This window comes from Toxorhynchites rutilus, chromosome 2 (assembly GCF_029784135.1).
Source record: "Toxorhynchites rutilus septentrionalis strain SRP chromosome 2, ASM2978413v1, whole genome shotgun sequence".
Taxonomy (NCBI): domain Eukaryota; kingdom Metazoa; phylum Arthropoda; class Insecta; order Diptera; family Culicidae; genus Toxorhynchites; species Toxorhynchites rutilus.
The window spans coordinates 61,063,505-61,078,425 of record NC_073745.1 but is presented as its reverse complement, the minus strand read 5'-3'; the positions used below and the strand labels follow the sequence as shown (position 1 = coordinate 61,078,425).

General features: G+C 36.7%; 1 protein-coding gene across 9 annotated transcripts in view; it reads left to right on the top strand.

Annotated features, from left to right (window-relative positions):
* Window positions 1-14,921, top strand: part of LOC129771049 (whirlin) — a 550,739-nt gene that overhangs the window by 517,321 nt on the left and 18,497 nt on the right. For all 9 annotated transcript variants that reach the window (XM_055774327.1, XM_055774325.1, XM_055774333.1 and 6 more), the window contains 2 exons: window positions 14,540-14,731; window positions 14,795-14,887. In XM_055774327.1, coding sequence (XP_055630302.1) covers window positions 14,540-14,731; window positions 14,795-14,887 — 285 coding nt within the window. The remainder of the gene's footprint in view (window positions 1-14,539; window positions 14,732-14,794; window positions 14,888-14,921) is intronic.

The following is a 14,921-nucleotide window of genomic DNA, read 5'->3' as shown; positions in this document are numbered from 1 at the left end:
GTAGATTGTGCGTTTTGTGCCGTATTACCGGAAGCTAAATGTTGTGTTTAGTTGGTAGTGAGCTGTTACAACAGTTTTTTCAGGCTCATCAGCTCATCAACCTCAAATGCGAACAAATATTCCATACACATCAAACTCATAATGGATCGATCGCGTATTTTTTCGGCTGTAATGAGATCAGACTTGCGGCAGTATAACGATAGGCTTGGATATATATTTTTTTTGCAAGAAGTATTGAAGTATGTCTCAGCACGTGTAACTTTTTTTTAGATCTAGATGTAGTTCGATTCAGTAAGAGCAAAAAGTATTTGTGAGAGTAGATTTTTTTCAGCACGCACGTTTTATAAAACTTTCACACAAGCGTTCGACTAGTTATTATTTCTTTGGCTACATCTAAATCGAAACAAAAATCTTTTTGTACTGTATGTTGTACCTTACTGTTATTGTGAATATCACTAGCGAAGCTGCTGGTGAGCTGGGATATATCTCGCACAATTCTACGATTCTTGGAACGAAAAGAATATGAAGGTTTTTGAATGATGTCGAGTGTTATGAATTATCAGTAACCAATTTATAGAAATCTCCTAAGGGAGGACCCCGGTCTGGAAGATCGAAAAAATTACGCCTAATGTTAGATAGCAGACCACGAATAGAATCAGACGCTCAGAATAATCGATCAAGAACTTAGTAGTCCTCGACGAAAATTCTAGATTAGAGAATGCCTAAAGATCCGGAAGTAGAGACAGAAATATTAAAAAAAATTACTAGATGATTCGAAAGGTTTCGCAATCGGAAAGAACAGAGGAATCGACCTTTCCATTCTGAGCCGCCGAGCGAAGAAGTTCAATTTTGGTGAAAACGAGTGACATTATTTTGAGTAGTTTTTTTTTTGAAGTAACAGTAAAAATAGTTTCAACGTTTCGAGTATTAAGTTTTGATTATTTCCAGATATTTTCGGAGTGATTTGGGTAAAAATATCAATAAATCGTGAGTTGCGCGATTATTCAAATCAAGTAGAAGTGAGTTTATTGTTTACTAGAAAGACGCTTTTGTTCATTGTGTTAAATTTAATTTAGGACAATTGTACAATTGAGTACAATCAATTAGTATAGTTAAAAGTTAGTGCAGCAGTCTGCTTTGCACCCAGTAAAACGGAGGTAAATTTTTATTAAAGCAACATTGGTTTGATGATTTTATAATAATGAAAGGCAATTTATACAGCCTTGGTGGCTCCGTGTACAGGTTACATTTACGTGCCAGAGTCCTAGTCGGGACTGCGCTTGCGTTCCGGCGATCAGCCATCGCTGTGAGATCTTGGTGCTACGGTAAATCCCCCGGAGTGGTCTATCGCCTCGTGGTTGCGTACCACTATAGACCATTCTGGAGCGCGTTGGTCAACGAAAGGGAAGCTCGGCCCCGTGTGAGTCGCACGCAACACGCGACCCTACTCCAACACGGTAAGCTCAGGACGGGAAAGTCCACCAACGCCAGCGAGATTTACCGGAACTCACGTCGGTAAGAGTTTTGGTGTCGGAGCGGAATAAATCATCACGCTGCTCCACCATTTGAAAACCCCACCGTTGCTGCACGGGTGAGCTCATCCCGGTATTAAAACGCCAATTAGAGTGAGTACCCTGAAACAGAACGCTATATAACGGACCACCACCACAGTTACACGTAAAACGACACCAATTAGTAGGGACAAAATATTGTGTTAGTAGGAGAACCATAGAGTTAGGAAAACACGTAAAGTAAAGAGTGACGTCACAAGCAATTTGGAATTGTTGGGAAAAAGGAGTTAGGTGTTTCGACGAAAATAAGAAACAAAGATTCGGAAAATTTCTGGAAACAGTTTTGGGTAATGTTTTTATTAAAATATTAGCGGTTTATTTTTAAATTAGTAACATTTTCTTGTTTAGTTTCGGTTAGACAGAAAGATTGGGTTCCTCAAAACGACAGAGAAACTTTTCGGAATTCTCGTCAGCAAATTGGGAAGTGTGGCAAGCCGCAATTCGAAGGAGGATACTGTAGCGAGGCCTACGGTACGCGCTGGTCCGGGCAACAATCAATCCGAATCCCGACAGAGGACATTGGTCCTCTGGCGCAAAAGTCGGCGATTTTAAAAGGCTCGCACAGGACCCCCCTTAAAACCTCAATGGATATAGAATTGCTGTACGAATTTTTAAACGCGTTTTTCTGGAAATCATGTTTCTTCGACTGGTATCGATATCTCAGGTTCTACTCGACCGATTTGTTATCAGCATGTAAAAATGAATTAGCTAAGATGTTACATAGCCGTTTTTTGATATCTATTTTTTTCTTTTTTTATGAGCTTCTAAACAGCGAATTTTCATGAAAAACAACTCATTTTTAACAAAAAATGGCCGCCATTTTGGTAGTTTTTCGAATTTTCAAAAACCCCTATGTAACGCTTTAGGTATTGTCTTAAAGTTTCAAAATATTCGTTGGAATTCGTTCTGCGACACCCCGTTGCTACAGAACCGATACCACCAACAAGGTACCGATTTTCAGACAGCATCTACGCATCCAGGTTTCAACAGCGTAATAATCATTATTCGTTCACTCAAAAAATGGAAAATGCATCTCCAAATATAACTTAAACAATAACCAAAATACCCGAACACTTCACTTTATTCCTAACATCCGAAGAAGAATTACGAGAATTCATTATTTTTCGATCTTCCAGGCAGGGGTCCTTCCTCAAGTAGCCCCGAAAACACGTTTGTAATACAAACTGATAATGAGAATAAATGCTGCAGCTTGATCGTTATTATATAGAGGTGATAGTATGTAACGAAGTTTAGTAAGATAAAATTGTATTTGTGCGTAAAGCAAAATATTCTGTTTCTAATTACATCCCCATTATTATCGATGATAAGTTTTCATTCCAACGGCATCGGCTTCACAGATCGACCATGTCACGTTTTGCGGTTTGAGATCAGTGTAAGTTGGAATATTGATTTCTATTGTCTCAGCAGTGGTCTAAATTGCAAACCTAGACCCCAGGGGCTCGATGGATTGCGATGACTTCAAACTGCGCAATTTCAATTCAACCGGATAGCCACATGCTTCGGATGGTTCTTCACCATACATCTCTGTAATCCATTGTCATTGGGAAACTGTCTGGAAACTGTACAGCGTCCTCTTCCCCCAACATTCCAGTTTGTCAGAGACTGAACAGTTGCAACTGGATCATATATTGTTGAGCCCAATCTTGTTCTGACTGTGATTTGGTTCTCCGAGAGTTCCTATTCTCGATTCCAATCGAGCGAACAAATGAATATCTCCGACTAGTTTATCGTCCATTTAGATGTTTACACCGTTCCAGGTTGTTGTCAAACTGTTACCCTTAGCCTCTATCTAGACAAAGTCGATGTATTCACCGATTTGTCTCCATGAGATAATACTACGGGGATCATTCGAAAAAATATACGCATATTGCTTACTTCTTTATGAAGGCGGCAACTTCTGGCAGGCACTTCGTACTGTATATCTCCCTGTTCCCCGTAAGCACCGAAGGAAAGTAGAGCAGCTTGGACATTCCCTTCACGCTGATCGTCAGCCTCAGAAGAACCTACTCCGAGAACTTGGTGTGGAAGATATATTCGTCCATCGAGAGTCGTCAAGTAGGTCTCATCATGACCATGACGTCGGAAAGTTGGTTTGTGTTCAGCACTTGCTTCGCCTTCTTCTGGGTAATTACCTACTGCTCAGACACGATCGCGGCCGGATTCGACTGATGCTTCCGCATGAAAATATAAATGTTGGCCAGGTACTTCTTAACCATTTGGCAGGTTGCACATCGATTCAATGCCATCAGTTTCATCAGAATTAAGTAAGAGAGATGGCGTCCATTTCTCCTCGTCCGGGATTATCCGAAGATTATCGCGGAATCTGTTGACTGAGCATCTGTCATAATTTTTCGAGCTGTTTGGTTTACTTGTTGCATCCCAAATTTAAACTCTATTTCCTGGACTGAGTTTAAACTGAGTTGAATATAAACTGAGTTAAATATTGAAGCTCAAACCTTTGACGTGCTGAATTCGTCCGCGAAAACGTGGTTTTCAAAGGAATCCGTTGTTAAACGTAACCTTACGCTTCTACTAATTAGAACTGCTCCTCAATTTCAAAATCAACTATGACCGAAACTAAACAACGAAACGTCATTTGAATGACTCGATTTACCTATTTTACTGTTTATGAACTACGTTCTACTATTGATAAATAAGTGGGACAAAACATTACAAACACTGAAACACGCAAAATCACTCACATAATTACTCAGGCAACTCGGAAACCAGATCACTGCTTTTTTGCTACAAGAACAATACATCAAATCTAAAATCGTAGTATTAGACTTTGGAGATATCGAATATCATCTGAAGATGCCACAAGATGTCGACGTTGGTATTTAAACAGAAGAAGCTGAACTAAGTGAGGGCACAAATAACAAAGAGACATATAACCTTTAGAACCATCAGTCAATGAATCGTAAAACGGTTGAACTACAAAAGTTCAAATAAAAAATATAAACCTAAATGAAAACATACTCAATTCATTTTTGATTTTTGACGTAGGACTACGTCTTTCATTTCTATACCGGGGTGTAAAATCAAAGTTTCGAAAACAAAAGCGTTACACCGGAGACCGAGATTTTGAGTGTTAATAGCTGCTAAACAACTGAACGAAATGGTATGATAAACACTTCATTCGAAAGATAAAATGTCTACGCGTTCTATACTTGTTACTTTCTGATCCAAAAACTTGTTTCAATAGTCTTAAATTTGCTTTCAAAACAGGCTATTGAAATCACCAATCGGTATATAAGCGAGCGCCGATCGGAAATCCACTCAGTTCTAATTGAACAGCGATTGGAGCATGTTGTCGCTGTTGTGGTGAAGCTCTTCATTTATCATGAAAGCGCGGATGAACGGTGTCACCAAGAGCCTGTTTGTGCACCTTAGGCCAGAAGGGAATCCATCAGGAGGAGAGTGATGCCACAAACGGTTCCCCGGGAAGATCTCGAAGCAGCCGCTACACACACACACACACATACACGCGCGGAATTCTTTCCGTTTGGATGCCATTCAGCATCGAGAAAGATCCCGAAAATAATCTGCCAGTTCCTCTGGGATTTTAAAAATACAATCATGTGAAAGAGTTTATTTGAATGTTTTCTATCCATGTAACACTGTGACCAAATATATTTCAATCAAGTGCTATTAACAGGTGGTTATCGAGTTAGCATAAACCACTGGTGGGCTTCCAGTATCGAGGAAAATGTGGAAATATCCAATCGTTACTGAAAATAATCTGCCAGTTCCTCTGGGAATTTGAAATTACATTCACGTGAAAGAGTTTATTTTAATGTTTTCTATCCATGTATCACTGTGACCAAATACATTTGGTTTTGTGATTTTTCAATCAATCGCAATTAACAATTCCGAGCACAGAGAGTTCATTCCCCTCTAGTTTGCCTTCCAAATTGCCATCGTAAACCACGCCTTCTCTCGATTCAATCACGCACAAAAAGCATACTTAAGCGATATTCTGGTGGTGAGACGCATTCATTTTTCGTGGGGACATCGACAAGACAACATCGTTGCTGAGGGTGCTGGACGGCGAAGGATCGAGATCTGCCCTGAAACGCATGCAGTTTGTTTGAAACTGTGACGGAGCACAGAGAAGCCGATCCTTCAGGAGCAGAGAAGGTGACCATCGAAGCAGCCGCTACACATACACATACACGCACGGAATTCTTTGCGTTAGGATGCCGTTCAGCATCGAGAAAGATCCGGAAAATAATCTGCCAGTTCCTCTAGGAATTTAAAAATACATTCATGTGAAAAGGTTCATTTGAATGTTTTCTATCCATGTAACACTGTGACCAAATATGTTTCAATCAAGTGCTATTAACAGATGGTTATCGAGTTAGCATTAACCACTGGTAGGCTTCCAGTATCGAGGAAAATGTGAAAATATTCAATCATTACTGAAAATAATCTGCCAGTTCCTCTGGGTATTTAAAATTACATTCATGTGAAAGAGTTTATTTTAAAACATGTAACACTGTGACCAAATACATTTGGTTTTGTGATTTTTCAATCAATCGCAATTAACAGGATAGCTTCTGAAGATTATTCTTCCCCATCAGTAGGATATTTCCGTATCCAATATTGGATGCATAAAACCTTGTGCCTCCAACGTAACGCTCTCGTTTTCGAAGTTCTCCAAATATTCATTCATTCAGAATGAATTCAGATTCAACTTCAAACAAATTATCTCTAAATCAACGATAGTCCTACGTCACCCTTGCGGTTATACCATAGATATAACCCACTTCCTGTTTTTTTTATCAGAACCTGCCCGAGACCTAAGAACAAGACTTCAGTCACTTTCCGTGTGTTGACAGTTATCCAGTATTTGAATTGTTACCCAATTATGCTACCTTCTTTGGTTGAAGCCATGATGAGAACAAATGATACGTATTATATTTCTTCTTATTAACTTATAAATTTCAACCGTTATTTCGCACATTATTAACGTAAATAAATGGAATTTCTAAATTGTTTACTAATCAAATGAATATAAAACAGTATTTCCCATGCATCCATACATTTTCGTATTCAACTTAATTGTCGTGTTTAACAAATTATTTTACTTTACTGAAAAGTCTTAATAATTTTTGCCTCACATATTGGAAGACGAGCCGCCAATGCTCTATGGGCGATTTCCATACAAGCAAGTGGACAAAAATATTTCATAATTTTTTCAACATTTCTCGTGTTTTTTCTACTTGATAAGATCGAAACAAGTTGCTAAAAATCATGTGTGATTATACTACAGTGAAATTTTCATGGAGGCGTGTATTTTTTATACAAAACGAGAAAATCGTGCATGGATTTTTTCGGAATTCAGCCTCTCCCCCTTTTCAGTGGCTGCCATCTCATTTCTAATATGCTTTAGACTAGCGTTAATGTATAAGGAACATACTCGTATATGTCAAATTTGGTGAATATCGGTCAAGGCGTTCCAGAGATATGGCGGAATACATATATACAGTGTTTGCCAAATGATCCACTCATTGAAAAAATCGCTTTCGTTCGTTCAAAACATTTCTTTCAGGAAACATTTCCCCCAGCGGTATTCTATTATTGTTATGTGCTGCAAATCACGACACAAAAGAGAACGAGACAACTCTGCATCGGCTCGCACTTCATTGCACACCAGCATGCAAGCAAAGCTATCATATACGCTTTCAGTGCAGAAAGCTTATTTTCTTCTTTGCCTCTAACATATGCATACCGACCTCTCCATGCATCATGAAACAGCAGGATCATACGGACAACGCAAAGCGAAAGATTCATATTCAGCTAATGTAGCAGATCCTGATTTTTAAGTCTCAGAGAGTGCAAACTATATGATTATTTAGCTCGATAGAGGCTAAGGGAAGGGTAGTCAGATTATATTTTCCATTTTTAACGCCGCTATCCCTTGAAATGTGTATATTCATATAGACCGCATAGTTTTACTAGCAACACCGCTCCAGTGAGAAGCAAAAACTCTCGCGTTTTATCTCTTTTCCCATTCGCTGCTCTCCGCAAATGGTGACGTAATGATGACGTAATTTTTCTTGTATCATTTATTGCTTTACACTTGTCTGTGCAGTGGGTTTCGCTATAGTAAAATGAGACGATATATGCGGTTCAAACTTGTATGCAGGCTTCGAAAATAGTATGCCATGTTTGATACAACTCGAATATGCGAACAACAGTCTTCGTTCCTCTCTTAGTTTAATCACTAAATGTTACAAAAGTGATTGCTGACATTCATACAAGTATCTGAATGATCCTCTCATATTTGGTTATATGTTCGTGAGAGTTTACTTGCATGACACATTGTGTATCATTTGATTTTGATCGAAATCCAAACACTGCATATATATATATATATATATATATAGTCATATACAAATCTGGTTCTCAGATTTTCGTGAAAAGAGGTAGTCTTGTACCTTTTCGCAAAATATTAGACCTGTATTTTTTTTTATTTTTCCATTGGGGTACTATCCATTTCTATTTTAGGGTGGTCCGAAAATTTCACATTTCCCCTCTTTTCCCAAAAATGACTTTTTAAAAATTTCATAACTTTTGAATTACTGTACCGATTCAGATAATCGACATATCAAGTTGAAGCAAGTGAGTTAGTCTTCTCCGAAAAAATAAATTTATTGGCGAAAATCGGATTTTGTTTTCGTAATTATTGGTTGTATTTGTTTTAATAATTCATATGGCTTTGTACTAGAGGGCACTACATTTTTTTATAATTTTCCTTGAAAGCTGAGATTTTTTTACATAACATATCCAAAAATCAGAGATGTGATTTTTATCGTTTGTGAGTTATACTTCTTCAAAGTTATTCGATGGTTCGAAAAATCAATTTCTCTTTTTCAAATTTAATTTTTCCCCTTCTTTTAAATGAATTTTTCAAAAACAAAACATGACTTTTCAAATTAAACTTAATAAACTAGTCTTCTTTTACAAAACCATAAGTATTTTTGATTGTATTTGTTTTTTCATTGTTTACATGATTGTATATAGAGGATGCTATATTTTTTCTTGGTAGCTGAAGTTTTTTTACGTATAGCAAATCCAAAAATCAGAGAGGTGTTTTTTTTTTCATTTTCGAGTTACGATTTTTCAAAGTTAAATTGTTTTCGGACTTCGTTACATTCTTATGCGACAGAACTATGGGACTATGATCCATTTTCTAATCGACCAGGTCCAACCAAATAAAAAATTCAAAAGTTATAATTTTTTAAGAAAAATCGTTTTTTTTTTGGATAAAAAGCGGATAAATGATTTTTCGGACCATCGGTTATTTTTGAAAAATCATAACTCAAAAACGACAGAAACTACATCTCAGATTTTGGATATGTTATGTAAAAAAATCTCTGCATTCAAGAAAAAATATAAAAAACTGCCCTCTAGTCCAAAGCCAATTAAACAATCAAAAAATGAATAGGGTAGGGAGGGGCTAGTCAGTTATTTTTGAATAAATTTGACTATAACTTTGTAGTACGAAGTTTTGCGTTAGAATGTTATGTACCACAATGAAGCTTACCTTTCAATGAAAAATAACCAGAGAATCAATTATTTGACATTTTTCTTTTATTTAACGTCTTTATATTCCAGAATAAATTGACCAACTAACCCTACACACGGGGTAAGTTGGTTTTTGGCATGTTTTTGAGCAAATTAAAAACGTTTTTCCATTAGAATTTTCCTTCATTATAAATTAATTAATTAAATCAAAACAAAAACAGTTAACTAATGTAGCAAGTAAAAAACAAATTAATGAAAATTTCAAATTATCATCGTTGTTGAAAAATAGTCAGGCAATCTTTTCTAGCGATTTCGTCTCTCTTCCACTTTTTGGCGAACCAGAGATACCAGGTTTGAAAACATGTCTTCATTTTGAAGACATTTGATTTTGTGAAGATATTCTGAAGACATTATGAAATATGTGAAGACATTTCAGTATGATAGCGTACGTGGATTATTAAAAGATATCATTTCCATGAAATTCTAACTATTGGCCGAAAATATCGTCAAAAAAGTAGGGCTTTAGTCTCAGCGAACAAAGCGGTCTGAATACATATTGTCTCTAGAAGACATTAGTTCATTTGCGCTCGAAAATTCGAATGATTGTGACATTGAATTTGTATTATTTTGGCACTACTATACAATAGATTAACCTAGATATTTCAAACGACCACTTCACAAATCGAAGGTTTTCCGGTTACTTACCTTTTCTACAATTAGTTTCATGGATATGGTTTGAGTTACAACCAAAAGTTCAAAGCTGGAATAAACAAATAGTGTTATCACAGTTCCATTTTTGTGTGAAGAACTTTCCTCCAATATTATGGTGAAGACATTTTCTCATACCATGTCAAGACTTTTGAAAAAAAAAACACCTGGCATCCCTGCGACGCACAACCGCCTGCTTGCATTTGTTTTGATGACATTTGTATCGTTAGCCCCAAAGTATATAAAAAATAGCCTCCAGGTGTGCTACATTACTCAATACTTCATTGTGAGTTTTGATATTCAATTTGAGCGTTTATTATATTGAATATTATATATAATATTAATAATATAAATAATACTAACTGACCCGGCAAACTTCGTCCCGTCCAAAATTTGTTTTTTGTTATCAATACGTTCAAACATTCACGTTTTCTTACTATGAGCAAGTTCATGGGTCCAATCGCAGAACTGTTCATTGAAAGATCTTCTATTCGTCTCCGTTGAATTTACTTTATACTATAAAGTTCCTAGTATTTCTAACAAAACTCATCATTATAAAATCAGATTATTTTCAGACACAATTCTCGTTCAAGATTTTTCAACCACTTGTAAATAACATGTTTCTCCGTTACATGGAATAAATGTTTTATACAGAAAATATGATAGAATAAAGACAGCCCTAAATCGGACAATGCCTTCCTCGAGTTCTGCTCTTATCAACACATCTGTCCTTTTTTTTGGTATAGATAGAAGAAGATATAGGAGTGCGTTTTATCACATTAAAATTCATTTCCAGTTTTGAACAAAGATCAATTTCGCTAGCACAAACATCAAATGGACTAACAGCACTTGTCACTATATAATTGTAGAACATATGGGAATTTAATTTTCTGAATTTTCCTTTTTTCCTCCAGCGTTCTCCGAAAATTCCCAATTGCCTCCACAACCTCCACAGCCAAATTTGGTTTCATTTGCTTCAATAATTCTCGAGTACTGCAGAAATTTGGGTTTCATTTGTATGGCGGACCCCCCCCCCTTAGAGAAGGGGGTGGAGAGTCTAACCACCATAGAAATATTTATTGCACTCTGAAACCTCAACATGCCTAATCTAATTTGGTTTCATTTGCTTGAATAATTCTCGAGTAATGCAGAAATTTGTGTTTCATTTGTATGGCAGCCCCTCCTTAGACAGGGGGGTGGAGAGGCTAACTACCACAGATATATTTCTTGCACCCTTAAACCTCAATATACCTAATTTGGTTCCATTTACTTGAATAATTCTCGAGTAATGCAGAAATTTGTTTTTCATTTGTATACGATACGATATTTTTTCAAGGCTAGCTAATTGGTTTTAATTTGATATGTGGATGATCTGTTCAAAAGTTATGAATTTTCAAAAAAATGGGAAATTTTTGGGAAAAGGGAGAAAATTGATTTTTCGGATCATCCTAAACTGGTAAAGGGTACCCTAGTGAAAAAATTAAAAAATACGGGTCTAATATTCTGAAAGAAGAGCACCTTTTAATGAATAAGAACCACCATATCGTGGCATGTAATGACTGTATATACATACAGCGTTTTAAAGACAAAAAAATATTTTTTAAGTGCTTCAATTTTGCTCAAAATTGCAGAAACTGGCTACTAGTCAAAAAATTAGACTCGCATTTTTTTTTTATTTACCCATTATGGTACCCAGTCTTAAAATAAGTTGACAAGAAAAAAGCGACATTTAACGTTGATTTTCCTGTCAAACTGGGAATACGCTTTTTTTACACATAGAGCAAGGTCATGAGAGTATGGTGAAAGGGAAGAAGGGAACTTGATTCTCGATCATAGCCTGGTAAATTCAGCTAGTATTTTAAAAAAAATAGTTTCATTCAAATTAAAGAAAATAAGCCGTTTTGATAAATTGGTCGTGAAATATATAGAAATTTCCGTAGATGACAGGTTTCAACCATATCAAGAAGGAAAAAAAAACTTAAAAAAAGATTTAAAAATCTTGGCTGTCATGTATTGTTGAAAATGTTTTTGATTTTGTATGTTTCCTATAGGGACTAACAACTTTCAAAACGCTCCGAATCATACCGACGCAGGTCGCATCATTACTTCGGAATTTGTTAGTATATACCTGAGACTTGAAAAAAAAACCAGGACTTATTTTCACCTAGAAAGCCACTTAACCACAAGACTAATCAATAACGTTTATAAAAAAAAAACTCAGAAGTTATTCTGTTATCACGATCAAAATATTTTTTTTTGAATTTGCTTTTTTCGGAAAAAATGCATTTTTTTGCCATTTTCCGTCTTCATTTCTCGATATTTCAGGTATAATACTACACCCAGGATTTTTTTACGCGGGGGATACGTATGACACTAGATTTCGACGTAAAAAAATCGCATTTATTGGAAAATCCGCGTAATACCTAATAAAAAAACCTCGTAAGAAACCTCGTAAAAAATCGCGTAAAAAAATCCGGGTGTACTACAGTCCTGAAATTTTCAACTTTTCTTAGTAAAAGTGCCTGCTTTCTAAAGGAAATATTGAAAAGCAGATCGGTGAGTCACTTCTCTGATTTTTGTCCGCCTGAAATGCCATAGTGCAATGTCGTCAACGCGAACAGGAAAAATATATTTCATTGACAAATTGGTAAGATCGTGGGGCGACACCTATGTTCCACTAGACGAAACCCATGAACAACTTTTGAGTGTATTGACCCTTCATATGAAAATAATAACATCGTGTTGTATTAAGATTCCTCGTGAACGGGATTCGGGATTACAGAATGATTTGATTTGCTTGTCTGTGAAATTTTTTTTTAAAATTAAAACAAATCAACTAAACTCAACTCCGTATGTATTTATGTTTTCGTAAGTCTTACATTTTGTTATTTGAAAGTAACAAGTCCTTTTCTCTTTGATCACAATTCGAAAACGCTCATAGAAAAACATCACAACTGGGATGCACGACATCTTGAGGGATACTATTCTTATAAAATATAGGGATATACAAATACTTATAAAATATAGCTTGAATCATTCCGAAATGAGGCCTTTTGAACTTTCGATATTACTAAGCATATATTCCCATGCATGGTAATCCAAGGGTTTGAGATCTGATGATGATTCTGTCAATTCTCGTGATAATATGAAATGGTGTAAACTTTGACGATGCACCCAGGTTCTTTTCAGGCGAGGGATAGATACCTCGTAAAAAACGCGTATAACGCGCGGTTGATGGAAAAATCCGCGTGAAAAACCTCGTAAATAAACCGCATAAAAAACATGGGTGTACCAAATCGATGATAAGGAGCAGTATTCTGTTGTAAGCAATAGTTTCCATCTGGGATTAACTCCGTAGCATGGAGCAACAAATGATTGGGTGTTGATTTTCATGAAAAGTAGCCACTGATAAGCAATCAGATCACACCAATCACCCTTTATGAATAATATGTTGGGTGATGATTCGTCTTCAAAAGTAATGGTGAGCAAGTGGGCTAAAGTTTCTACATGATGGTTTAGCCTTGATGATGAGTCTGGTGAGTTTTGTCATCACATGAAGCAGTTACGACAACAGAAACTGAGTATTTTGGGGGCCTTCCGGGAAATCACTGAGGATATTTAAATTGGATAATCGCATGGCAACAGTATATACTGCTGTATAAAGTCATTTTTAGAAAGTCTCTAAAAATCACTATTATGATAAGGAAATTAATAATGAGTGAAGAGAAAATACAATTCTTTCACTTACTTGGTTGAATTTATTTTTTATTATAAAATTGATGATTAGAAAAAAAAACCCTAGTTTTTCGCATGCGATAGCAATCGTTTCGGACTTTCGATGAGAATTGTCATTTCACAAATGACAGTTATTGTAGGGATATGAATATGAAGTTTGGTTCAAGAAATATAAAAATGAGGAGATCGTGAAAAGTGGGATTTGACTTGCCATAAGCAACATGATTAAATGTTCGTGGATTGCGTTCCTAGTGACAGGATACAACAGTCTAAGCAGCTGACATAATAATAATCACATAATCGATTCTGCTCTATCATACGTTACATACAATATCATTATGATTAATGGAATAATCCTTCAGCAGAACTTTAGGTTGTCGTCAATCTGCTTAAAACTAATGTTGCTCCCGAAATAGCTAGATATCCGAAAAGTTCGCTCAGGTTCAACGAACGTTGGATTGACTGCTTCCATGAGTGATTGTCATGAAGTTAGCTGAAATATTTTCCCTTGCTTCCTTGAGGTTCATAGGAAGCGACTCTGATATGAGGACCTTCTCCAAAATGTTTGATTTCCAACTTTCTGTAGCTTGCAGAGATCTCGATATCTTCAGCGGGTTGATTATGACTCATCAGATCGATTTTTTGATTGCACTTTCCAAATTAAATTAATCAAGCATTTCATTAAAATTTACACCCGACTCCAGTCGGTATCACTTTAAAATAGTTCAATGATACGAGTAGGTACGGTAAGTAAAAGTCCTTCGGATGCTTTGGAATCGTTTTAACATCTTTTTTCGACATCTTCATGTATTACCCAGTTCATCAGCAGCAGCTTAAGCTTAAATTTTTTTTGATGATGTGATGTCAGTATGAAGCGGGTCATTTCACTAGGACCAATCTTTTTCAATGATTCTAATCATTGTCCACTATCTACCCACATATATCCTCCACATCCGGATCGTCGCTCGCAGTCGATGCAGCGGCTACCGATGGACCAGAACGGCTCATCGCTGGAGCAGAGCCAAGATCAGCCACCACACATAGTACCTGACCATAGAGGAAATCTACACATAACGGTGAAAAAGTCGAAACCCATTCTAGGCATCGCGATCGAGGGAGGAGCCAACACCAAGCATCCGCTGCCTCGTATCATCAACATTCATGTAAGTTTCGAATCGTGTCTGTTCTTGGCAGGAAGACCATTGAATCCGGGGAACTCTTTACAGGAGCATGGGGCCGCCTACGATGCCGGCGGACTGGAGGTGGGTCAGCTCATACTGGAGGTCGACGGAAACAAGGTCGAAGGGATGCATCATCAGGTACGTAGCGTCAAGTGGGTGATGTTTACGATAC